The sequence below is a fragment of the Lolium rigidum genome, chromosome 5 (genome assembly GCF_022539505.1).
Source record: "Lolium rigidum isolate FL_2022 chromosome 5, APGP_CSIRO_Lrig_0.1, whole genome shotgun sequence".
Classification (NCBI taxonomy): domain Eukaryota; kingdom Viridiplantae; phylum Streptophyta; class Magnoliopsida; order Poales; family Poaceae; genus Lolium; species Lolium rigidum.
In genome coordinates, this window is record NC_061512.1 from 204,927,604 (window position 1) to 204,954,206 (window position 26,603).

The following is a 26,603-nucleotide window of genomic DNA, read 5'->3' on the forward strand; positions in this document are numbered from 1 at the left end:
GCCGTCGGCGTACGCCAAGGCCGTCGGCGCAGCGCGCAATTCCTGTAGTGACACAATGTTGACATCGTGCTCACATCCCGCTGACGTCAGCCATATGTTCTAGTTCGGTGCCCTATTTTACATCATTTTGTAAACCAAGAACTGCACAGGTGACCTATATTCCACTTTTTGGTGATGTATAATTTATACGCATCATCTTGAATACATGCTCTAAAGACCGTATATTGCATAAGTATAGCTGAAAACCTTCTGACCAATTACACTACCACTAGTCTGGATGGTACCAACATACAAATTCACAACAAAGATGCATGATATCACTCGCCTGGACACTCTTTTCATTTCATTTTCTATAGTAGAAAAAACAATGCTCTTTAAGCAAAAAATCGAGAAGTGTGGGTACCTTTTTTTACATTTTACAACTGCTAGCTCCTGGAATCTCTTTGCAACGTAGATCTAAGTACCTAACAGTTATTGTTCCTCAGTCAGAAAACACTCGTGCGCTCCAAAAATTGATCGATACATATAAATTAGTTGTGAAATATCATCTGTTGTAAGCGGGAAAAAAAACTGGGTGAGGAAGGCTACATGATGATCACCATTCACCGTCTGCATCCCTCATTCGTGTTGCTCATATATCTGCATGTAGGCTTCCGAGAGAGCTACCATCTGTGGAAGGGTCTCGGTGACATGGAGATCCTGCATCTCGTACCTGAGGTAAAAAGTTTCTCAAATGATTTACCAGGTTCCATGCTGATGAGGCTCAGAAATATATGTGCAATGAATGAGTTAAACAACACATACCATGCATCTTCCGATTTCCGCTGCACAAATACTCTGTGGCATCCTTCTCCCGGTTTTCCATCGTGTACAATGTTGGCTACGAGATCATACTTTGAGCGGAGCTTCTCATTCTCTATTGGCTTAGGCAGTGGAATGTAATCCTTCAACTCCAAGTTCTTCACAGGAAAATTTACTGTTACACGGCACAACCAAATGCTCTTACGATTGGTGAGTTACCACGGGGATCTTTATATGCATATTCAATCAAGAAAGCATGAAAACTTACCTAGTGTAGGGTTTTTCTCTACAAAGAAGGTATTTTTGGTAAACCGCCGCATGTGAAAGATCATATACTTTGGAAGTCGCATGACTCGGTACCTCACCCGAGAAATAGATGGCCGCACCACCTCCGTAACTGCCTCGCCATCAAACTTCTTCAGTATATTAAACAGCGGTACCTGAACACCAAGCAAGTGTCTGAATTAGTACCAATTACCAAGATACAGAGAGCTAAAACACAGGATTTCAATGTTAAAAGAATTGTAATTTCATGAGGTGTATAAAATATATTTCTTCAGTGAGTGTGAAACATATATTCCTTCAAGAAGTCTGGACCTAGATTCACACTGTTTAGGCAAAGAGTCATGTCAATAAGTGCTGAAGTTGCCCCAGATGCTTTGATTTAACCAGCATGTGAGACCCATCAACATATAGCTACATGCAAAAGAGACTCCATGAAATACACAACCTCCATGCAACTCGTAAAATGGTGAGACACAGGAAAACTTGAACGCCAATATACGAGCAAAAGAGCTTGTGGACACACCCTTGCAAATGGCAAGGTAGAAAGAAGCAGATGAAATTGTACAACTAATCTCTACTATGAGAGCGCTAGCATGAGAGCGCTAGCGGTGGTGTCCCTGGTGGGTGATTGGTACGTTACACGTCTCCCCTCCCACACGGAAAAAATTTGGCGACCTCCCTCTGAACCGTGCCAGGCAGAAAAAGGCGTTCCCAGAAATAACCCGGACACACAATCCAGCCAGGCACGGCCGCACGACTCCCCCTTCTTATCTCCCCACTCGTCAAAATCCAGGGCTAAGCAAACGTCCTCGCATCTTCCACTAAATTCGCCAATCCCAGGCCTAACCGGTGTCCCCGCAGTTGATCCCCTCCACAGATATGCTTGAACAGTACATTGTTGGTGGCTGCGGTCGGAAGAAGAGGAGTTGGCTCTCGGAGGAAGAGGACGATTGCAGTCCTCGGTACAGAGCTCCTCCATGGAAACCTGTAATTTTTTATGTGCCCGGCCATTGACGAGAACCCGGAGGACGCGCTGTTTGGGAGACCGCCCTGACAACTTCTCCCTCGTCAGCTGCGAGGAGTTCCGCAAATACCTCGAGTCCCAGATCGTCTCCACCGGTATATGGGCATCTTCCTATTGCAATTCATGAGTTCTAACAACGGAAGCACGGACTAACCAGTTCTGCTTTTTCTGTCCATAACCAATTTAGTAATTCAGGTTGTGCTAGCTATTGCAGTCAAGACAAGCAAAGTTTGACCAAACATTAAGAAAACACTATCTACAGCTACGAAAGGTCAAAGTATGCAAAGTTTGAACGAACATTAAGAAAAAATAATCTACAGCTATGAAAGCTCAAAGTATGCAAAGTTTGACCAAGTTTATAGAAAAAAATCATTAACGTGTAATATAGAAAATCAATATCGTCGGATATGTCATGAAATATATTTCCATATGATATATATAATATCCTAGGTGTTGATAGTTTTTTCTTAAAATTTGGTCAAACTTTACTTTGTTTGACTTTTCAAAAATAATAAACCTTATTCATTGGAACAGAGGGAGTAGAAGATAGGTCTACCGCCAGGTGAAGTCTGTAGCTCTAGGCAGCAAAACATAAAAATTGAGAGAGAAGACCTCAAGACTCAAGTCTAGCAGCTGGACTACAGGGAATCAAGTCTCGCTGATGTATCAGTTATTCAGTGTTCTAGATAACTGAATAACTCAGTTGGTTCTTACAGTACAACCAGAGAAATTTTTGTCGTATGCTATATATCTTACTAGTTTAGCACCTGTTTACGTAAAAAACTTAACACATGTCATGCAATTCCAGCAAATGTCAAAGACTGGGAAAACAAACCTGTGGAATAATATTTTTCTCCATAGCATCTTTGAAAAGAGGTGGAGGTGGAAGATCAAGACTGAGCATCAAGAATGGGACCCTAGAAGTTTCCGTGTCCAAACCGTTGATTGTTGTTTCAATCTGTGAACCTGCCTCACCATTCTGCTGATCTCCCAATATATGATGCCTGTGAATATCCTTTACAACTTCAAGTTCTCCCTACCAAAAACAAGTGTAACCAGATAAGCTACCACAAGTTTTATCAATTACACTGTTGATACTTAAGAAACTAACCTGAAAGCAATCATATATGATGCTCCAATTTTTCTTCTTGCAACTTCTTAGCTTGGCATGCAGTGTGTTCAAGAGCCATGACATAAATTCGACTGGATCAGATTGGACACCAATCTGAAACCTCTTTTCGCTGGCCTTCATAACTGCTTGAAGGAACTCATGTGGACTAATTTGGCCCTTGAAGTTCCTAGCATGCCAAATCTTGCGAGTTAGTTCTCCAAAGCGATGAACTAGTGGAGATTTGCTATGCTGGTAATTTTCAGGTACAAGAAAGAAATTTCTCAAAGGAGTAATTCTCATTAATGATTGTATGGTGACGTTCACAAAGTCAGTCTCCTTAATGTTGTTAAGACCAACCTGCAAAAATCATCAGAAAGGCGATTAATAGCAGATGATAAAAGGCGTCAACACTAACTCTGAAGTCACAATTGCCCAACTGCTTACAAATTTCCTTAGATTCAAGTGAAATCAAGGTAAGGTTACACCGTGGCATTTATATAACATGACTCCATGATAATTTGATGAAAACCCATGAAAAATCAGATATCAAATAAAAAAAATAATGACACAATTTGAATTTGTTTCTATTCAAGTCACGATAATTATAGGCTTCCATTACAATTTTTTATGAAATTTCCCCAATTGCTTACATTTTGCTATTACGGAAAACACCCACAACAATAATATTTAGAGCAATAACATTCATGTTTTGCGACAGCGCAACAACAGAAAACAAACCGTCAGTTAGTTTCAAAGTACGTACCATTCCAGGTAGATAATTGGAGCCATCCAGAGCCCTTGACCACTGCCTGTTCTTATCAAGATTAAGAACCAGCTCTCTTGTGAACCTGCCACATCATACTAATCAGTAAAACGTAAAGCTTATTACCAGTTAGCAACAAAGGCAACAATAAGCAAGTGGCCTTTGGAATATAATGTCAGAAACAGAAAATGGTCACCTTGGATTGAGAACATGTCGAATATCTTCTAGTGATGGATCGTTAATCTCATATCCATCAGGAAGACAATAAACTTTCTCAGTTTGAAGGTTAATGAACACATGGTGGCCTGCCTCAAGGCTGTGGGTATATGCATGTGATTTTCGCCCTCTTCCTTGGTAATACTTCCCACAAACTAGGCATGCATACACATTCAAATTTGATAAGGAGATTGAGCAGAACTTTTCAAAGTCGAAATCAAGGACCTACAAAGTAGAACAAAATATACCCAGGCATCAACAACCATGAAAGCATGCAACATGGCGAAAGAAGGAATATAAATAAGAGAAAATTCCTTATATGACACTCCCTTAAAATCAGGTTCCTTATTTGACACCGGACAATTTTTTCTTCCCTATATGACATCTTTCCTTAATTTGTTTCCTCCTATGACATCGCCGTTGATTCCGTCGGACTAGTCCGTCTAAAGTTTTCTCGCGCGGACGAAAATACCCCTGTAAGTTTTGCCCCGAAGAAAGCAACCCAACCGAACCGTCCTTCCTCCCGTCCCTTTTCTCGTCCCCACCGAACCCGAGCCCTAGCGGCGGCGGAGGATCTCCGCGGCGGTGGCGTGACTTGAGGGGACATAGACCAAGGTGTGGCTGCGGATGGCGGGCTAGGCATGGCTGCGGGGCTCGGAACAAGCACAGCGACGGACGGCGACCCGGGCACGGGGTATGGTGGCCAAGGGGGGCGCGGTGCTGAGATGGCTGCCACCGCGCGGCGGCGGGAGGTACCGGCGCGGCTTTGGTGCGCTCGTCGGCGAGCTTTGCTGCTTGTGCAGGCCTTGGCGCAACTGTGGAGAGCTCGTCGGCGACCTCTGTTGGGCTCGCAGTTTTGCCAGCGTGTCTACAGGGGAATTTTATCTCAAATACAGTACGAGCAGGAGTAGATCAGAAAATTGTAGGGAGCTCGGTCTTCTCCTTGTGTTCCAGTCCTACAAACTCATCACGAGGCGGCGAGCTTCAGATCTCCGGCGGCGGCGCTGTCCGTACATGCTTCACGGGGGAGGAAATCCGAGCTGACCGGCGAGGTAGCATATAGCAATTCGCTGTTTTTTCTTCTTCAATAAATAGCAGAATTAATGGAGAGGAATGCTAGCCTTTGGATTGAAATCGTACGGCAGATTTAATAGCCACAGCACCTATTCAGTAACACCACAACTGTAGAGGAGCCAAACGCGATTACCTCATATCCAATAGCTATTTGCTGAATGATTCAATCTCCACAAATTGATCTTCAGGTTGCAACGCTCATGGATATCTTTATTTTCTATTCACATGGTATATGAATTATGTACAGATTTTTGGTCATACTAGACATTAGGGGTAAAATGGTATTTTTATGTCTCTTTAACACCGTTGGTGAACAAAATGCACTCTAGTGTCATAGGAGGAAACAAATTAAGGAAAGATGTCATATAGGGAAGAAAAAATTGTCCGGTGTCAAATAAGGAACCTGGTTTTAAGAGAGTGTCATATAAGGAATTTTCTCTATAAATAACACATATGCGCAAAGTGTATAGGTTGAAAGTTATCTAATATATTAATTAACCTGCACAGTGTATCATGCTATGCTAGGGATCCTATCATAAAAACAATTTATGTAGGACAGAGTTAATGATCTGTCAGGAGTTTGTATGTTGTATCGAAATTGCATGGGTGAACCTGGGAGCAAGCGCACCCTATATGGAAAAAAAATATAATAATTCAGAAAAAGGTCAAAAAAATTCAAATGGTTTTGGGAATCAAAGATGATCATGTATTGTACTCGTATACGAAAGATTCACCACGGAATAACTTCTCTTGTTTCCTGGGTGAAAAAAACAGACTTGAAGGTCCTATATTAAAGTATTATTCACGTTATATTCGTCATAGATTTGTTTTTTTTTTGCCTGAAGTCAATGTGAAACATTTTTTGGCCAAACAAATTTATACGAGTACAATACTTGATTATCTTTGATTCCCAAAAGTCCGGGTCAGTATATAATAGCATATTTACCAAACGACTATGCAGATTTGTCCACATACCAAATCATGGGTAATCAAAGGAAATTAACAAAATCAGAAATTAGGCACTTGTGGGGTCCGCATTTAAAATCTTTCACTTTCTTTTGTCAAAAAACATAAGTTGGTTACAAGTGCTTTCTATGCTTGATTAGAAAACAGTGATCATAGTGGGGTGAATAATTTCTTGAACACATGAAGAAGCATGGCATCATGATTCATGAATCACTAGGGGGGAATCCCCACAAAATTATTTGAGCAGTAAGTCTATCTTCCTTCTTATAGCATGCAAATCACTAGCATACCAATACAATCCACATTGCTTCTTAAGTGAACATGCTTAGCTGTTATATATACCATACAACTAATCTATTAGAATTCAGTACCATAAAATTAAATGCTTAAATCCTAAGTTCCGGGTCTACATGTTCTTCAGCAGGATAAAGTCGCATCATATCAGCGACAAATAAGTACTGCCGTTAGGGTGTTGCGTTGTTGTAGAGGCTAGGTGTGTAATTGGTATCTTTTGATATTAATATATTCCCTTTATTGAAAAATCAGCGACAAATAGGTAAGCTACTGTAAGCGCATTTGGCAGATCTCAGGTGATTCTCCAGCTGTGAAAAAAACCCACCATGACCTACTGAGACCAACCCTATCCGCACCAAACGGCAGGCAATCGAACCACCATCCAAAAAGCCAGTACACAAAAAAATTGTTATACCTGTCGATTCACGGTGTCGAGGTAAGGGCAGTCCATCCTCCTCCTCGCGGGGCCGCCTGTTCGCGTGCCCCCTCGGCTCTTCCGCCACCTCCTCCTCGTCCGCGTAGCTGGCGAGCCCAGCAGCGACTCGTCCGCGAGCGGGCGCTTCCCGCGGCCAGATTCTCCTCCTCGCGCTCGCGATTCGCCGCCGGCGATCGCCTACCCTAACTGCGCAGCGTGGGAGGGGGGGAGCGACCGCGAGAGGTTTTGTGGAGGCTTCTCGACAACGCGAAAAGGTTTTCTAGACCGGCAGCATCTCGTGCGGCCCAGTAACACGTACCGGGTTTTTAATGGGCTGAGATTGGATGACGTTTTAAAGAGAAGGCATTGACTGACTTAGGCCTCTTATCCATCCATACGTTCTGCATCCAACGTTTGCTTCGGGAAATCCCATACCCCGCTCGGGGGAAATTCTATTTGACGCCCGCTGCGTCTTTTTAGTGCGGAAATGCGTGTGTCGACCGACGCAACGGACCAGCCCACCTAGCTAGCGACGGGGTTGACGGGAGGAGGAAGACGGCGCCAAGATCGACCACCGAGAGGAGATCATCGCCGATGAAGACGATGCGGCTGGCCGCGGCATCGCCGGAAGAGGTGAGGAAGAGAACTTAAGATTTAGGGTGGGTGGGGTGCAGGTCGGGGAGCTCGCCGGTGACGGGATTTTGGGGTTTCGGGAGGGGGTGCGGGGTGCCGGCCGAAGTTGGGGAAGGGGGATTTAGAGGGAGGCCGGGGCGGCCGGTGGGCTGTGGTGGAGGACGGAGGAGCGGTGAGGCTCTGTGATAGCAGTGCCGGCCGCGGGTGGCGGCAGCTGGCGGCCTGGCCGGCAGTGGCGGCGGGGGAGGGGGGAGGCTAAAGTTGCGTTATGTTTAATGGAGAAAATACGGAGAAAGACAACGATTGGTAGCGGGCCGCGGCCCAACAGCGATGTCTGCGTGTGTCCATGCGCTCGCGGACACAATAGGCGTTGCATAGGAGCTCCCCTGCTCGTGTGCATGCGGGATTGATGCGCGCACAACAGAGACTCCTCCTGGATCGCTTTTGTTGGGTCGGCCAAATAGACAAGAGAGGTTATATGTAGTTTTTCCTATTAATTGCAACTGTTTAAATAAGTTTCAGATTTTAAACTTTTTAGAATTTTTTAAAAAATCATATCTAAAAAAGTTTGGACTACAAAAATGTAAAAAATAAAAATTTTCTCATATTTAAAAATTGCTCGAATTTGAATTTGCTCGAATTTGAAGTGATGAGGCCTAAGGGCTAGGATGTGCCCAGATCCCACGAATTTGACCAAGTTGGTGGGTGGAAGAGGTGGGAGAGGAAGAAGAACACAAGATCCAAATCAAAACACACACACACACACACACAACCCAACACAAACCAGATTTACTCCCTTGGTAGGTTAGACCAAGCCAATAGAACCACTTCTTAGAGAGACCCTTGGGTAGAATCTAAGAAGTGAGAGATTGGTGATGGATATCCAACTAGAACTTGGATGAAAGAGGGGGAAGCCTTGAATCATCCATGAAGAGTAGAAATCCCTCAAGAGTGCATTGATACAAAGAACATAGTTCTAGGGAGACAAAGCTCAAGTAGTTTAAACTTCAAATCTTATCCAAACCCTAATTGAGGAGGGGGATGAGATACATATAGGTCCAGATCCGTCCAGGGGTAAAAGAGGCATTACAATAAAGTATTTCTGGCCATAGATGATAAATAGATGGTTTAGATGAAGTCAACACGGGTGGGGCCGGCAGTGTCGGCCTGACTTCAGTGGCAGTGCCGGCCGGGCTTGCTATCGAGGCTTCAGGATGCTTGGGCGGCATTGCCGGCTGGTCGGGGCCGGCAGTGCCGGGGTGAGCAGGCCGGCAGTGCCGGCGGCCTGGAGCCGGCAGTGTCGGGGTGAGCAGGCCGGCAGTGCCGGCAGTTTGTGGCCGGCAGTGCCGGGGTGTCGAGGCCGGCAGCTCCGGGGTGGCGTGGCCGGCAGGTCGGTCCTGGGCGATGGCCTCCGGCTGATACTCTCCTTCTCCTTCTTCCTTATCCAGCGTTGGGCCACCCGTGACGTACTCCTCTCGAGGCTCATATCTAATGACACAAAGTACATTGGGATGAGGTAGCATTCCATCCAAAGTAGTTCCAAGATCGAACGTCGAGAGGATTGAGTTCACCTTTTCATGTAGGGCTTTCACCCGGGCTCGAGTCATAGGTCCGCTTGGAGAAGTAGTTGGCCTTGGTATAGTGTCGTCCTTAGGCGGGGCTACATCATGAAGCTTGGTCGAATTTGGAAATTTCTGCAACTTGAAATTTGCTTGAATTTGAAATTTACTCAAATTTAAAATTTGCTCAAATTTGAAAAATATGTTTAAAAACCGGGGAAAAGCATGAAAGGAAAAAAGACAAACGAGAGCCTGCCTAATGCGGGCGCCATCGAGCAATTTTTGGAGTGCAAGTGTTCTCCGAGAAACTATAACTGGTAGGTACTTAGGCCATCTCCAACGGGTGCGCAAACGGATATGGAGAGACCATTTGCGACCGTGCGGTCGGAAAATGTGTCTCCACTAGACCCAGTGGTCAGATACATAGTGACCGGGCCGTCCGTCGGGACGCAAACACGGCGCATATTTGCGTCTCGGCGGACGCTGCCTGGTCGCGCCGCATGACCGCTCGGTTTTCCCATGGGTCCGCCTGACACCGACCTAGAAGCATGTTTCGAGCGCATCGCTTCCACGGCCGTCGCTTCGGTGGTCTTTGCTTCCGTGTATGCATCGCAGCCTTCATCATCAATGCCGCTGCTTCCTCTTCTACACGTGCACCGATGGGCGGCGGCTGGACTTCTGCGCCACCATCAATGGCATTGTGTCCCCTGCGCGTCCTGCCTTTAAAAGGCGAACGGCATCGTCCCTACCATCGCCCACAGCACCGACACCTCCGCTCTCGTCCTCACCACCACGTGCCGCTGCATCACCATGGGGAAGAAAACGCATGACTCAGAGGCGTTCGGCAGTGGCGTGAAGAAGGATCATCATCTGAACAAGGTGCCGCTCCCCGTCGATATGGCGCGTGTGCTGCACGCAAACTAAGTGATATTGGCGGAAAGTGGATTATAGGTCCTCTGCAGTTCTTGGTTTACAAGATGTAAAATAGGGCACCAAAACTTGAATATATGGCTGATGTGTTTGACGTGAGCATGACCTTAGCACAGGGTCTGCTCTTTGATTAAGCATGCTCTCGACAAAAGAGAGCTGGGACATGGGGTGTGGTTTGCGTTCGACACTGGGCTCCGCGACAAACCAAATATTGGCGGCGCCATGACCTATTTGTCGCCTCTGGCGATGAGCTACCACGGCCGCGCTTGGCAGGTCTCGTCAGGATGGCGACTCGGAGCGAGAGGAAGGGAAAATGGGTCAGGACGGTGACTTGGAGCGAGAGGGTGGGGAAAAGGGGTCCACGAGGACCGCAAGCTCACCCTAGCGAGTGGCTTGACAATGGCCATAGTTCGAAACGACGGCGACGCATGCGGCAGAGTAGGGCGCCGCACGTGATTCCTTGGAGTGGGCGGCATGGTGCTTTGATGCGGAGCTCAAGGTCGACTCGGTGACGATCGACGACGGCGGTCATAGAAACAAGGAGGTGCGTGTGGGCACGAATATTCAGGGCGACTGTTGGGATGGGCATGGAGGGTGGAATTTGTTATATTTGTCATATAGATGGTCCGTCAGTTTTCGTACTAGGAGTACTTTCGCCTCATGAAAGTTATCTAAAATTTATCAAAATTTGGATGTACGTAGAATTTTAGTATGAAGAGTTATATTTCAATTTTGTCAAATCTCAAACAAGTTTCATGAGACGGAAGGAGTACCTCTATCTTAAAATAAGTGTATTAGTTTTATCTAAATATGGATATATGTAAAGTTTTAGATGTATTTTAATTGTAGATTTTTAAGACGGATGGAGTACCTTTTGACGATGTAAAAATTCCCGAAAGTCGCAAAACACACTACGTACCGAAAAGGTGCCACTTGTAACGGAAAACCCATACTCTGTTCGCTGCGTCCTTTCCAACACGCAATCCGAGCCTGCCACGCTGCCTTGATTTCTATCCACTTCGTAAGAGCCGGGTCGCAGGCTCGGAGCTGCATGGAGATAAGCCGTTGCTCTTCTCGTTTGGAGCAACGGAACCTATCCATTCGATCGATCCACTGGCCCAAAAGTGTCCGCCCGGCTGCGCCTATAAATATTCGTGTACTGGCATGGCAATCCACACCACAGCTCAAGCAGCAGATCAGTAGCAGATAGCAGAAGAGAAATAGCAAATGGGGAAGCGTTCGGCCAGCCACTTGGTCTTCGTGTTGCTTTGCCTGGGCTCCTGCTTGGCCCAAGCACAGATCCTCTTCCAGGTACGTACATGCACATTCATCTGAGATCATATTTATGGATACATGATTCCTAATCTCTACATGGTTATGGAGGGGTTTAACTGGGAGTCGTGGAAGAAGCAAGGTGGGTGGTACAACTTTCTGGAAGGACACGTGAGCGACATCGCCGCGTCTGGTGCCACGCATGTCTGGCTCCCGCCGCCGTCGCACTCTGTGGCGCCGCAGGGGTACATGCCTGGTCGGCTCTACGACCTCAACTCCTCCAAGTACGGCACGGCAGCGGAGCTCAAGTCCCTCATCGCCGCCTTCAACGCCAAGGGCGTCCAGTGCGTGGCTGACATCGTCATCAACCACCGGTGCGCCGACTACAAGGACAGCCGCGGCATCTACTGCGTCTTCGAGGGCGGCACGCCCGACACCCGCCTCGACTGGGGCCCCGACATGGTCTGCAGCGATGACACACAGTACTCCAACGGCCACGGCCACCGTGACACCGGCGCGGGCTTCGCTGCCGCCCCGGACATCGACCACCTCAACGCGCGCGTCCAGCAGGAGCTCTCCGACTGGCTCAACTGGCTCAAGTCCGACCTCGGCTTCGCCGGCTGGCGCCTCGACTTCGCCAAGGGATACTCCGCGGACGTCGCCAAGGTGTACGTGGACAACACCAAGCCGACCTTCGTGGTCGCCGAGATATGGAGCAACCTGCGCTACGACGGCAACGGCGAGCCGTCGCGCAACCAGGACGTGGATAGGCAGGAGCTGGTGAACTGGGCGCAGACCGTGGGCGGTCCTGCCTCGGCGTTCGACTTCACCACCAAGGGCGAGCTGCAGGCGGCGGTGCAGGGCGAGCTGTGGCGGATGAAGGACGGCAGCGGCAAGGCTCCCGGAATGATCGGGTGGATGCCGGAGAGGGCCGTCACCTTCGTCGACAACCACGACACCGGCTCCACCCAGAACTCGTGGCCCTTCCCCTCCGACAAGGTCATGCAGGGCTACGCCTATATACTGACACACCCAGGAGTTCCATGTATTGTAAGTACTCAACTGACTCCACCATGGCCTAACTAGCTAGCCATGTCAAATATATCGGCACTACTACTTCTATTTTAACTTCCTCTTGGCCTTTGTGTACAGTTCTACGACCACGTGTTCGACTGGAACCTGAAGCAGGAGATCAGCGCACTGGCTGCCGTCAGGTCTAGAAACGGGATTCATCCGGGCAGCAAGCTGAATATCCTCGCCGCCGAGGGAGACGTCTACGTGGCGGTGGTCGATGACAAAATTATCACGAAGATTGGGTCACGCAATGATCTCGGGAGCTTGATCCCGTCGGACTTCCATGTCGTCGCACATGGGAACAACTACTGCGTCTGGGAGAAGAGTGGCCTCAGAGTGCCAGCGGGGCGGCATCGCTAGCTAGCTAGGCGGCCTCTAATCGCTATTCTTTTTTCAGGGCTATTTTATGCCTGGAACAAGAGCTTTAAACGAGACCAAATAATGGGGAATATATGATTATAGTGCGATTCTTTTCCTTCAACAAAGTATTGAAACAAGATTTAGTGTGTTTTGTCTGACGGAGACTTTTGTATCGGCAAGCAAAATGAATTAAACTGACCATGAGGTATACATTGCATAACGTTGTGTACTGGCTAAAAACCTTGGGAACAAAATGAATGAAACTGACCATGATGACCATGCACTGCATAACATTTTGTACTAGCTAAAAACATTCGGAGCAATTGCACTACCACTAATCTGATGGTATAAATTGGTAAGGGGGAGTACTATTGTTTGGAATCTTAAAATAAATATATAATGAGCAAACCAAAGTTCATAGCAGAAAATATGAAAAGTATGGTAGAATGCAACCTATCAAACTAAGCTCAGTATATGAGCAACTAGCTTGAGCATGAACTACATCCAGAACGCTTGCATCTAACGTTGTATATGATGCCCCCCATAGGGGGCCTCACAGAGATCAGCGCATGTGAACCGTTAGATTATTCCATCTTCTCATCTCATTCGTTCATTCTTGGCAGAAAGCAACCGCGTGGGCGTTTTCTCTTTGTCCTCCTGCTAGCTAAAGACATGAAACAGCCATCTTTTACCCGCCTCCGACTGATCCTAGGCCCCACCTTTGGACTGGCCCGCTCGTCGGTCACTCCGGGGGTTTCTGATTCGGTCGGACATGTTATTGGCATGTGGAAAAGATCTCCACCCGCAGGGGTATATTGGGTATTTCCTCACGCGGCGACTGGATGAGACAAAACTGCAGCCCGTGGTCCAGAACCCTAACCAGTCGTGCTCCTCGCCCCAATCTTCTCGTTCTTCCGCCGCCGCCTGCCAAGTCCCGCTCCTCGCAGCCGCATCCCCGTCTCCCGCTCCCCGCCGCCGCTGTCCTCCTCTCCGGCGAGCTACCGTCGCCCCGCTCTGGGTAATCAAGGCCAGGGACGAGCAGTGAGGCAAAAACGAGCGGCTCTGGCACGGATGCGCTCGCCTCGTCTTCGTCGGCTCCGGCGAGGCAGGGCCATGGGTGTCGGCCGCGGCCTTCCTCGGAGGTGCGCTTATCGTACCTCGTGGCGTCTCCATCGCCGGGAATAGGGCAGCTGTACGCTGCACTCCTCTCCCTCGTGCGGCTCTGGATGGCATGGCCACGCTCGCCTCGGTCTTCGTCGGCTCTGGCGAGGCGGGCCGTGGGTGTCGGCCGCGTCCTTCGTTGACGGCGCGCTGGCAGTACCGGTATTCTCCACCCTCTTCTACCATGCCTCTTCTCCTTCCAATTTCTTCATCCCGTTTGCTTTTTCTGTGTGTGTCTCTCTACTTCTTGGGAGGGGAAACGATGGATTTCATTGGGAGATGGGTTTGTGCTGGGATCCCCTCTCCCCCATGGCATTACTGACTAAATCCTCAAGGCCTATGAAATTTCTTCAATTTTAGGTCTGGAATCATCTCCTTCTCCCCGTGCAGCTCATCCTCACCGGCGGGAGGAGCATGGGCCACGACCGACACCTGCCATGGCACCCCTGTCCCGGCCCTCAACACCAAGAACAAGTCAACTACTCCACTTACAGGTTCACATCTCTCTGCCTCGTCCTGTCCTCTTTCCCTTTCTCATCTTTTTCACATGATATCTCTCTCTGTAGATTCCTTTTATCTATGCCTAGAAGGTATTCGATAAAAATCCAGGCAGGCTCAACAAAAAAGTTATCTCTGATATTTAGCTATAGTGTGTGACTTTCCTCTGTAAGCTATCGTTGGTGAAATATGTGAGCCAAATTTCAAGGAAAGATATTTTGTGCTGGATTGTTCTAGATATGCATCACATATTAGTTAGATTTCTAGGATTATTTCTGAACTATTATGTCAGATTCCTTATATTGGTTGTAAGATTGTTCTAGATATGCATCACATATTCACATATTATGTCAGATTTCTAGGATTATTTCTGAATTATTATGTCAGATTCCTTATATTGGTTGCAAGTTTTAAACTCAGCATTCTAAGTCTTTTACAGACTCATCAAGAGATGATAGAAGGGACTCAGGCAAGGAGAGATGGCATTGATTTGCACGCACTGGAGCATGTGTCTGATAGCTTGATTAAGTTGTTTGCACTGTAGGATTTCTTGCTCATGTCTTATTCAAAATCGAGTTGGGTGAATTGCACAATTGCACTAGTGCATATGTGCTTCTGCAGCAGGTAATGAATTTTACTTAGTCTACAGATTTCAGCTTGTTGCATTGAATCTTCTGGCGGTATATGATGTTGAAACAAATAATAAAGTGACTTTACAGCATATGTTATTTGTTTTCATTCTGCTTTATGCTTATGCACAACTCTATTTATCCATCTACACCATTGTCAAAACTCAAAACATCTGATGGCTGAATTCTATCTATATGATTGATACCACCTGAATAGTATTTTTTTCTCCTACCACTGGTCATTTTCTATGGTTTGATCAATTTTCATCTAACTACCCATTGTATTGATACTTCCGTTTTAATTCATTTTTATCGCATTCTCTTCGTACTCTTTGTAGTACCCACTTTTCATCTAGGAAATTCTCAATTTTCCATACAGGTCACTGTCCATTTGCCCCACTAGCTCTTGGTGAGAGATAAAACTATGTTGTTCCAATGAACATAATTTTCCATTTATATGTGAGGGCTTCATTATTCTCCAAAATCAATTGAAGGTATCATATGCATCTTGTTCCCAAAAGTTAAATATATTATTCCAATTAAGAAACAATGAGCTCATGTATGTTAGCTTTTTATTGTGCGTGCTAGTGCAGATTGATCTGAACCAAGAACCAACTGTGTATACGATGCAGGGTAAGCATGATTGGATGGTAGGTATCATTTTATTCTAAGTTTCCTTCTAGATTCGGAAGAACAATTGTAATCTATGCTTTGGTAGCTTTTGTAAAACATATGGTGCTACTTGGTACTTGATACTACAGTGCCAATTGATTCCCATTTGTTCAAAGGATAATAGGATGCCCCAATTGTCAATGTTGACATAGCTGTACTTCCATATATTCATTTAGACAATTTATTTGACACGCAATATTGACTTCATTTATTTGCTTATTTGTTTAAAACTGAACCTTTCATGAAATTCATGGTAACAACATATGTTTCTAGATTGCTTATCTTTTAGTTCTGTTTGGAAGTACGAACTATAAATTGATATTTACCTGGTTATATAATTATTTAGTTCATTAGGAAATATGAAGGTAATTACTATAAAGCTACCGTACAAGTTTAGCCTTGGTTCTATTCCTTTTTATGTTCTAGCTCGGTTTACCGCTTACATAGTTGGTTTGTTCTTACATTTTTTTTGGCAGGTGTTCTTATTGCTCAGTAATTTGTGTGGTGTTTTGCAACTTTGAAGTTTCATTTGTAGCCTGAATGTGTTAATACAAAAGTGTGACTTTAGTACCAAAAAATGCATTATTCAGAGAGCAGCTGCAGGTGCATATATATCTTTTTGCTGGTTTATTTACATCAAAACTCATGAAAATCAAGCCACATGGCTCCATCTATATTGTCCTATGTATATTGGTAAATCATTAGATAGAGTATCACTCTGTTTATCTTGTTCTATGTATATTGAGAAGGTTAAAAAAGAGAAGCCTGGCTTTTATTTTGTGTTGTTGGTGGTCTGTTCAAAAGGAAGGTATGATATCTAAACTGCAAAGCATTTCTGTGTCCAGTATTGACTCTGAAACATATATGCATCAGTTTTCTTTGTGGTTGATTTATGTAAAGAAGGTATGATGTCTAGGTAACTGCAACACATTTCTTTGTAGTTGAGATTCGGTGCCATGATTCTGTTGTTGGTTTGAAGCTGATTTGGCCAGACATGACCAAGGTGTGCCTCTCTTATCACCCTGCTAGCTGATTTCTGTAGATAAATTTGTGATGGTTCATGTCCATCTAATTTTACACTCTGACATTATGGTTCAGGTGTATTTGGAGGAAGATAATGAAGTTCTTATTGCTTGGTACCTGATGTATTTTGGTTCAGCTGCTCCTCTGTGTTGTCTAATGATTTTACCAATTACATATTACAACCACTGGTTGCATTGTTTCTGAATCGTATTGTGTGGTATCCATAAATAACAATTGAACCCGTGTTATTTTCATGCAACTTCATTGTATAGTTAGTACTTGTATCCATGGTGGCCTTATTGCTAAAGTGAACCACCGCTGATTCACACAGCATTGATTCTAGCTACAACATGTATAGCACAATAAACTTTGAGCAAATAATTGATGCTAGCTACAGATGGTGTCTAGGAGCATTTCTCACATTTTCGTGTAATCATTCTAATTCAAATACTGACTGGGATGGATATCCCCCAATCCAATCAATTTTTTGTGGTTTGAGATATTTTCTTCAATGATATTAACATCTATGCATCCATTTCATTTTCTCCAGGTCATGATGAAATTCGTATGCCTAGAGCTCCTAGAGGTAATTTACCTAGCTTTCCAACAAGTAATGATTTACCATTTATATTTGGCGGCCTCCTTCTTTAATAAATTTAGTTAGAGGAAACATGAAAATAGTCAGCGTTTACTTTTCCATTTAATGTTCAAAGATAGTTGTTCCTTTGTAGTGGTTACTGGTTAGTACCATTTGCTTAGCTTCGTGACTATTTGCACCTATATACATCTCATGGTTTCCCTTTCTCATTTCAGCTTTAGTTGTTCCAGTCTGGAACTCTGGATTATAATGGCATAAGCTACTGGGCACTTATTTCCAGTGAAGTACATTTTAGGTGAGAGCATGCAATCTATGCATCCTGTCATATTAGATGGTTCTTAGCTTATCTGAATGTACGATAATTGCAGTCACATTAGAAGGGCTTTCAGATTATTTGACTTTACATACTTGCATTCAGGGAGCACTAATCTGTTGTTTAAATCGTACTCTGATGCTAATACGTGTTTCGCATCAATTTATAATGACAGAGATATTCCACCGATTTCACTCACTTCCTATATAGGTCAGTTGCTCTACACCATCTATGCCTGCATCACCATCATCATTACTTCGAGGTGACGCTCGATCCCTGTTGCATCTCTATCTCTCTCCCTTTTGGTCAGTTTTACGAATCCACCGTTTCCCAATTTCTTTGGTTCTTGTGGTGCAGATGAGGCTCTTTTCTGCAAGATTTAGAAGTGTGCATGCTATCTAATATGTGCTTTTCATGTTTGGATAAATTATGGCTCTAGAGAAATATTGTTTTTCTATGGTCAGGAACAAGCTATCATGGCACACAGTTCAAAGGCTTGGTCAGGAAAGGATTAATTTTATATTTACTGCAGTGTACAATACAACACTTTTCGTTGAAATTAGTTCAGATTAAGGTGTGCCGTTTCCTGAAACAGCTAGCACTAGGGTATTAACTTACGCATATGTATCTATTTGAGCTAATTGTATTTTTTTTCTTCTAATGCTCTTTGCTTAATATTTCTTTTTTGCAGTCTCCTAGATTTACAAGGTGCAACGTGGAGAAGTTCACCACTATGGGATGTTATGAGGTTGCCGCTCTGATCAAAGGAACCGTCTTAGGTGCATACTCAGATAAATTTTTTTAATAAATGTTCTATTCATTTATGGGTATGTATATAGTAGATGCATCATTAGTATTGTTTGAAGTATCTGTATTCAGGTTTGGTATTTTGGTTCGCATATCGACATCTTTTTTTTAGATCTACATACTGACATCCTGACATGGAAAGAGCGACTGAAAATTTGAGTACCACATACTGACATCCTGAAGTCGCTCATTTCAGGTGAGGGCATGTAATCTATGTTGTGTTTTATTTGGCTTCACTAACTGTATACTACTTGGGTTTTGAGCCCAAATATATTTCTGCTATTTAATATATATATATATAAGTGCAAATATATAATTTGATTTATTTGGTTTGATATTCCATTGAATTCAATGACGAGAAATTTGGGCTTTGCCTCATCTGTTACTTATCTACTATATTGGATGGAAAATAGTGGCATTTTATTCTTTTGCAAGTCAGAAAATGTGGTAAAACTATTCAAGGTCGTTCTGGCCAGGTAATAACCTGCATAATACCCAGGTGTAGAAAGAGAGGGAGAGAGGAAGAGAGTGGAAAAAGGGATGACATAGACGATTTACCCTATATGGTTTTTAATCTGTTCTTCTGTTTGCTAGATGGATGATAAGAGCGGATGTTTGACTATATTTGTTATTATATTATTGGCTATTTTTGTTCTGGTAGAAATAGATAATCCTATCCATTCTGAACTGAACTTGGCACAAGAAAATTCTATTGATTAAAGAAAAGTTTTTGATTTATGAGGGGTCTACTTAATTTTTGTCTGTTAGTGGTAGTATTTTAAATGTAACCGAGCTACTACTGAGTTCATAATGTTTGAAAAAATGTTGAATGCTTATTTTATCAGCAGCAACTTCTAATATACACTCTTTGTAAGGTGTTCATGATATCTTGCATATGCAATTGAGCCGGAACTGGTCAATTTAAATGCAGCACCATCATATTTGAGAAATTTTCCCGTTTGATGTGATGGTGCTACCTTATTGGTAGGAAGACAGTGATTGTGATTTGTGAGGAGAGACCAAGATAGAAGGAGAGTTGGGTAGAGGAACGGTGAGGGAGGACATGCCGCGATCTGCAAGGTAACGATTTTTGTACAATCGAATGATTTGTGACATTCATTCTTTTGCAACATGCTAATTTTCAAGAATAACTAGGTATTCTTTCGCCTGACTGTATTGCTTTTCCCTATCATTTGAAAATATTAGTTAGACTGGATGGTGTTGGCTGTTGATTGAGTATTATATATAATTCGTTGTGATTCACAATTCATTAAAATCAGATAAAGAATTTCCATATAGTCGATGATGGGAGGTACATTAATCTGTAGTTGGTCCTTATAGCCTACTGATTTGGCACACCAAGGAAAAATGCTCTGATATTTATTGTTTCTCCACTCGGTATTACATTTTTTTTTATCCATCATCCACTGTATGATTACAGTACCATGGACGAGCTGATGATGAACATGTGCGTGGAGCTCTCTTTGTATGCAACATCGTAGGCCTCCTTGGCTTACACGAAGGATTATATCTCTTTGTACCCTTCAATATTATTTTCCGCTATCTTCGACTACTATTCTTTAACATGCCGTCCATTGTTGTGTTAGTTTCTGAGGAGGAATACTTTTGCTGCCGCTCATTTCCCCTGCCCGCGCTGCAGCTAATCGAAAAGAATGCAGGCTGATCATTGATTCAAACCGTTCCAGGTTTAAAGGTGGTGTTACCAGTGCTTACTAGCACATTGTTTGTCGTTCTTTTTGAGATGTGCTCATTAATTCTTTTTATCTTCCTTTATCTCTAGGTAATGTTTTACATGTTACGATGCCTTCGGTTCGTAACGGTGAAGCCAATGGACATGCAGTTGAGCTGACGGATAGCATATTTGCCAAGGATACACCAGTTTTCCCAGAAATAGCGGTCGAACATCTACCTATGCTAAGTGATAAAAAGTGGGTAATTCTTCAGCGATCACTTTTGCATTTGTTTAGCGTGACTTCACAAAAGATATACTTGCAGATATGGGATAAATCATGTGGAAGACGTGACTGATGCCGATGGTAACAAAAACATCACTTGATTCTCCGTTAGGTGAGTTTCAGTCGTTCATGTCAAAATGATGTCAACTCTGTATTGCTTACCATCATGTTGGACCTAACGTTGATTGTTACGTAATTTTCTTTTCAGGAAAGTTGCCTAATAGGTGACACGGGTCACCGATAGTTGTTTTCTTCATGTTATCTACGTGACATGGAATTTTAGGGTTATCTTCCTCTCTTTTGCTATGGCATTGTACATATGAATCAAGCATGCGATGCATGGTTGTCTTCTGCATCTCTTCTAGGTGGTGGATCCACCCTTCCGTGCCCTTTGTTCTCTACGACAGATTTTGCTTCATGCTGCTATCACTTCCTTAGTTATGAAAAGAGCTTGTGTATATTCCTGGTTCACTACCTCTTTGCTCCGCTCTTATTTTTAGTTCTTTTTAGTTTGTGCTACCTCGCATACTTTGTTTGGGGAAAAGAATTTGTTGGGGTATTTAAAATTTATAAGAAATGGATTATCATATTGGTAGCTATATACTTTTATCGCTATTATACGAAAGAGATTGACATGAGTTTAACGGGGTCGTGCGCCAAGGCGCACATCTATATCTAGTATAAGAATGCCACCCATAGCTAGGTGCCTTGTAGAACCGAGCTGGCCGGCGCACCATTGTGCTAAGCTCCCCGTCCTCGTCATACTTGAGGATGATAATGGTCAGGCGGAGCAAACACTTTGTCTTGTCCTCTTCCTCACGCAAGAGATGCTCCACGAGGCAGTACTTGCTATCCTCGCCCATGTGAAGGAGCTTTGCATCGATATGTCTCCAATTTGGGTGCTCCCAAAAAAGCTTCTCCCTACTACTTTCCGCACAGGCGTCTACCAACGAGACACTAAGTTGCACGCACAAAGGTACCCAGCAGCATTCGCGTCGCCATCGGGCGTACACTAGTAGAAAACCTCTCATCCATCTAAGCCATTGGTATCGGTTCCCTTACGAACCGGTACCAATGGGGCCATTTGTACCGGTTTGAGGGCTCAGGTGGGCGAGGAGCTTTGGTACCGGTTTGGGAGGGGCTTTCGTACCGGTTCGTGTTAGGAACCGGTACGAAAGGTCTTCGGCCAAAATTCAGACGCGTGGTGGGGCCCGGGCTGGACCTTTGGTACCGGTTCGTAACACGAACCGGTACCAAAGGGTACCCAGCCATATCAAATCGCCCAGATCGCCCGAGCCCCCTGCTGTGGCTCTCATTTTTCTCTTCTTCCTCACACTCTAAATTTTTCTCCACCTCTCACACTCCAATAATCTTTATTTTTCTCCACCATTTTAACAAGATTAACGACCTCCATCTATCCAAGGGTTAGCAATATCATCCTTTCTTCCGGCGTTCCTAATTTAGCTCATTTCTTTGGTAGTTTAACTCGTACTATTTTTCTAGTGCTAGCAAGGTGTTTGATGAAATGCCTAAGTTAGGGATTTTACTTTTTTTATAATCAATTTGAGCTGAAATTATGGTATATTTTGTAGGTTTTAATTAGTATCATCCCCGTCCTCACCGCCGTCGATCGCTAGCGTCGTCCCCTAGCCGGCACCGTACAACCTCGGTGAGCCTCTTCTTTTTTATAAAAAAAACTTAGTTTTATGTGATGAACTTGAATATTAATTAAGTTGGTCACTCATATATCCATGATGTTGTGTACTTAATGATTTTTGATATACATATAAAATGCAGATGAGTCGACAATGGATGTACGGTGACCGGTGCCATCCCGAGTTCATTATCGGCATGCATTATTTTCTCAACGTGGCTGAGGCAAACAGGCAGTCGAATGGTTTCATGTATTGTCCATGTAGTTCCTGTAAGAATATGAAGGATTACTCTACCTCGAAGACCCTTCACGTCCACCTGTCTGGAGAATGGTTTCATGCCCAGCTATAATTGTTGGACCAAGCACGGAGAAAGAGGGGTTATATTGGAAGCCAACGAAGAAGAAGAGGATAGTGACAACTATCCCTTATTCACCGAAGACGGTGGTAGTAGAATGGGGGAAGACGAAGCTGAAGAAGAGCTCATTTTCGATGAGCCGATTTTTGATGACCCGGATGACGATTTGGGTCGGGCCATTCTTGATGCGAAGATGAACTGCGGAAATGAAAAGGAGAGGTTGAAGTTGGAGAAAATGTTAGAGGATCACAACAAACTGTTGTACCCAAATTGCGAAAATGGTCGGAAAAAGCTGGGTACCACGCTGGAATTGTCTGCGAGTGGAAGGCGAGAGAATGGTACTTCGACAAGGGATTTGAAAAGTTGCTGAAAATAATAAAGAAGATGCTTCCAGGGGAGAACGTGTTGCCCTCTAGCACGTACGAAGCAAAGAAGGTTGTCCGCCCTCTAGGATTAGAGGTGCGGAAGATACATGCATGCATCAATGACCGCATCCTCTACCGCGGGAGTACGAGAATTTGAATGCATGCCCGGTATGTAGTGCATTGAGGTATAAGATCGGGCGAGATGACCCCGGCGATGTTGAGGGTGAGTCCACCCCCAGGAAGAGGGTTCCTGCGAAGGTGATGTGGTATGCTCCTATAATACCACGGTTGAAACGTTTGTTCCAGAACAAAGAGCATGCCAAGTTGTTGCGATGGCACAAACAGGACCGTAAGAAAGATGTGATGTCGAGACACCCCGCCGACGGGTCGCAGTGGAGAAAAATCGACAGAGAGTTCAAGTCATTTTCGGATGACGCAAGGAACTTAAGATTTGGTCTAAGTACAGATGGATTTAATCCTTTCGGGGAGCAGAGCTCCAGTCATAGCACCTGGCCAGTGACTCTATGTATCTATAACCTTCCTCCTTGGTTGTGCATGAAGCGGAAGTTCATTATGATGACAGTGCTCATCCAGGGCCCGAAGCAACCCGGCAACGACATTGATGTGTACCTGAGGCCATTGGTTGAAGAACTTTTAGAGTTGTGGTGTGACGAAGGTGTACCTGTGTGGGATGAGCACGAACAAAGGAATTTAACCTACGAGCGTTGTTATTTGTAACCATCAATGATTGGCCTGCTCTTGGTAACATTTCAGGGCAGTCAAACAAGGGATACAATGCATGCACACACTTGTTTAGGTGAGACTGATAGTAATTATTTGGGAAACAAGAATGTGTACCGGGGCATCGTCGATTTCTTCCAAAACAACATCACGTAAGAAAGAGAGGAAAGCATTTCGGAGGTGAGGCGGATAACCGAACGAAGCCTACCCGCCCTAATGGGGAAGTTATATATGATATGGTCAAGGATTTAGAAGTGATCTTTGGAAAGGGTCCCGGCGGACAATCTGTTCCGCATGATGTTGACGGACACGTACCCATGTGGAAGAAGAAGTCGATATTTTGGGAGCTACCCTACTGGAAATTCTTAGAGGTTCACTCTGCAATCGACGTGATGCACGTGACGAAAAATCTTTGCGTGAACCTGCTAAACTTCTTGGGCGTGTATGGGAAGACAAAAGATACACCGGATGCACGGCAGGACCAGCAAAGTATCCACGAAGGAAACAACCTCGAATCCAGAGAAGTATCAAGGTCCCGCCAGCTATGCTCTTACCAAAGAGGAGAAGGAGATCTTTTTTGAAGTCCTGAGTAGCATCAAGGTCCCGTCTGGCTTCTCGTCGAATATAAAGGGAATAATAAACATGTCGGAGAAAAAGTTTCAAAACCTAAAGTCTCATGACTGCCACGTGATTATGACACAATTACTTCCGGTTGCATTGAGGGGCTTCGCCGGAAAATGTTCGAGTACCCATTGTGAAGCTATGTGCGTTCCTCAATGCAATTTCTCAGAAGGTGATCAATCCACTTACTCTACAAAATTTACTGAAGGATGTGGTCCAATGTCTAGTCAGCTTCGAGTTGGTGTTCCCACCATCCTTCTTCAATATTATGACACATCTCCTAGTTCACCCGGTCGAAGAGATTGGCGTTCTCGGTCCTGTATTTCTACACAACATGTTCCCCTTTGAGAGATTCATGGGAGTCTTAAAGAAGTACGTTCATAACCGTGCTAGGCCGGAAGGAAGCATCTCCAAGGGCTATGGAACAGAGGAGGTCATTGAGTTTTGTGTTGACTTTATTCCCGACCTTAAGCCGATCGGTGTTCCTGAATCGCGCTATGAGGGGAGACTCGCGTGGAAAAGGCACGCTAGGAAAGAAATCAGCAACGTGTATGGACGGACATTCTTTCACTCAAGCACACTACACAGTTCTACTTAATTCCATCTTGGTGGCTCCGTACAAAGAGGAACACAAGGAGATCTTACGCTCTAAATACCCGGAGCAACGTGAAGATTGGATTGATGGAGAACACATGAAGACTTTCGGCGGTTGGTTGCAAACACGTCTCATGAATGTCACCGATGACGAGCAGCTGTACTTGTTGGCCAAGCAACCATCTTCTACTATATCGACTTTTCAAGGGTACGAGATTAATGGGAACACATTTTACACTTTCGCCCAAGACAAAAAGAGCACCAACCAAAACAGTGGTGTCCGCTTTGATGCAGAAGATGGCAATGGGAACAAGGTCACATATTATGGGTACATAGAGGAGATATGGGAACTTGACTATGGACCTAATTTCAAGGTCCCTTTGTTCCGGTGTAAATGGTTCAACTCTGAAAGACGGGGTACAGGTAGACCTGCAGTACGGAATGACTACGGTGGATTTCAAGAATCTTGGGTACGACACCGAACCATTCGTCCTAGCCGGTGAAGTGGCTCAGGTTTTTTATGTGAAGGATATGTCTAGCAAACCGAAAAAAAGAAAAGAAAGGCAAGAGGACACATCATACGATGAGCCAAAGCGGCACATAGTTCTTTCAGGAAAAAGAAACATCGTGGGAGTAGAGGACAAGACAGACATGTCGGAAGATTATAATAAGTTTGACGATATTCCACCCTTCAAGGTAAAAATTGACCCAAGCATCATCTTAAACAATGAAGATTGTCCATGGTTGCGTCGCAGATAAGAAGAAAGGGAAACGGGCGAAGAAAACTCGGAAGACTAGAGGAGATGGAGTATAACTTGTGTATCTCAATATGGAAATCACTTTTGTGTAATGATGTTACTGTATGTAAGATATTAACAATGGAGATGGTTGGCTTGTTTTACTAGTTAAGTCACGGGCTTGCGGGGAAATTTTCCGAGGCGGAACTTCCGAATATGCCATATATAGGGCATGTGCACCAAGGGCATATTCGAGAAGTTCCGCCACGGATGATTTCCCAACCCTTTCCGCAACATTGTTAGAGGAGATGGAGTCTTCCACGGGCTTGCGGGGAAATTTTTCCGAGGCGGAACTTCCGAAGATGCCATAGGGCGTGTGCACCAAGGGCATCTTCGACAAGTTCCGCCACGGGAGATTTCCCAACCCTTTCTTCCATCCATGGTGATGAAACTCTCCATCCATGTTGGCTTGTTGAGCTGCTTCCCATGGTCTATCGATGCTCCTTTTATAGGCAGAGCGTCCTTATCCTGCCGACAGCTTTAGTACCGGTTGCAGACACCAACCGGTACTAAAGGTTACCCACGCGTCCTTATCCCACCGACGGGCGTCGTGCGCTACATACTTTATCTCATCGAGCAGGGCGTCCTTATCCCGCCGACAGCTTTAGTACCGGTTGCACCCACCAACCGGTACTAAAGGTTACCCACGCGTCCTTATCCTGCCGACTGGCTTTAGTACCGGTTGCACCCACCAACCGGTACTAAAGGTTTGCCTCGATCTCGTCTTCCCCACCTATTTTCTTCCCGCGCTTTCCACCGGATCCCGCCTCTGTCTTCCCGCCATTTTTTCACTATATATATGTAGGCTTGGCCACCATTTACATATCACATCTAGACTCATATCCGCAAACCTCATCATTCTCTCCCATGGCTTCCATCGCATCTCTAACCCCGGGAGGCGGAGGCGCTTTGCGCCTCGAACTACCCCTGCCCGCCGGGCTACCGCGTCCCGACCGGCTGGTTGCTAAGCGTCGGAGGCGTACCGGTCCCTCCGGTCCCTCTAGGTGTGGCGCGCGAGATG

At 44.8% G+C, this 26,603-nt stretch overlaps 2 protein-coding genes and 1 long non-coding RNA gene across 27 annotated transcripts; 2 read left to right on the forward strand and 1 right to left on the reverse strand.

Moving 5' to 3' along the window:
• Nucleotides 1–317: 317 nt before the first annotated feature.
• LOC124655189 (U4/U6.U5 tri-snRNP-associated protein 2-like) lies at nucleotides 318–4,280 on the reverse strand. Its single transcript, XM_047194128.1, has 8 exons — nucleotides 4,181–4,280; nucleotides 3,985–4,082; nucleotides 3,222–3,578; nucleotides 2,946–3,146; nucleotides 1,070–1,241; nucleotides 805–976; nucleotides 589–712; nucleotides 318–464 (listed from the first exon to the last, which is right to left on the reverse strand). Exons 2-7 carry the CDS (start codon nucleotides 3,985–3,987, stop codon nucleotides 619–621), a joined length of 999 nt encoding a protein of 332 aa, XP_047050084.1. The 5' UTR covers nucleotides 3,988–4,082; nucleotides 4,181–4,280; the 3' UTR covers nucleotides 318–464; nucleotides 589–618.
• A 7,018-nt stretch (nucleotides 4,281–11,298) lies between these two features.
• On the forward strand, nucleotides 11,299–12,994 carry LOC124651721 (alpha-amylase isozyme 3C-like). The gene is made up of 3 exons (XM_047190763.1): nucleotides 11,299–11,382; nucleotides 11,455–12,393; nucleotides 12,496–12,994. Exons 1-3 carry the CDS (start codon nucleotides 11,299–11,301, stop codon nucleotides 12,775–12,777), a joined length of 1,305 nt encoding a protein of 434 aa, XP_047046719.1. The 3' UTR covers nucleotides 12,778–12,994.
• A 711-nt stretch (nucleotides 12,995–13,705) lies between these two features.
• Nucleotides 13,706–21,035, forward strand: LOC124654033. 25 transcript variants are annotated; one of them, XR_006988166.1, is made up of 17 exons: nucleotides 13,706–14,100; nucleotides 14,299–14,432; nucleotides 14,876–15,060; nucleotides 15,445–15,559; nucleotides 15,659–16,340; nucleotides 16,487–16,545; nucleotides 16,654–16,740; nucleotides 16,836–17,346; nucleotides 17,574–17,653; nucleotides 17,847–18,277; nucleotides 18,363–18,450; nucleotides 18,591–18,674; nucleotides 19,467–19,558; nucleotides 19,920–20,192; nucleotides 20,280–20,427; nucleotides 20,495–20,566; nucleotides 20,663–21,035. It is a non-coding gene; the product is annotated as an uncharacterized LOC124654033 (long non-coding RNA). The 25 variants fall into 25 exon arrangements; XR_006988172.1 differs by having other exon boundaries at nucleotides 16,679–16,740; XR_006988170.1 differs by having other exon boundaries at nucleotides 15,654–15,715; nucleotides 16,214–16,740.
• The last annotated feature ends 5,568 nt before the right edge of the window (nucleotides 21,036–26,603 follow it).

Coding starts and splice junctions, on each gene's coding strand:
- LOC124655189 (XM_047194128.1), bottom strand. Junction 3,147..3,221: donor TCATATATGATTGCTTTCAG/GTTAGTTTCTTA, acceptor TGTTTTTGGTAG/GGAGAACTTGAAGTTGTAAA. Junction 713..804: donor CGGAAATCGGAAGATGCATG/GTATGTGTTGTT, acceptor TTTTTACCTCAG/GTACGAGATGCAGGATCTCC.
- LOC124651721 (XM_047190763.1), top strand. CDS start 11,299: ATGGGGAAGCGTTCGGCCAGCCACTTGGTCTTCGTGTTGCTTTGCCTG. Junction 11,383..11,454: donor AAGCACAGATCCTCTTCCAG/GTACGTACATGC, acceptor ATGGTTATGGAG/GGGTTTAACTGGGAGTCGTG. Junction 12,394..12,495: donor ACCCAGGAGTTCCATGTATT/GTAAGTACTCAA, acceptor CTTTGTGTACAG/TTCTACGACCACGTGTTCGA.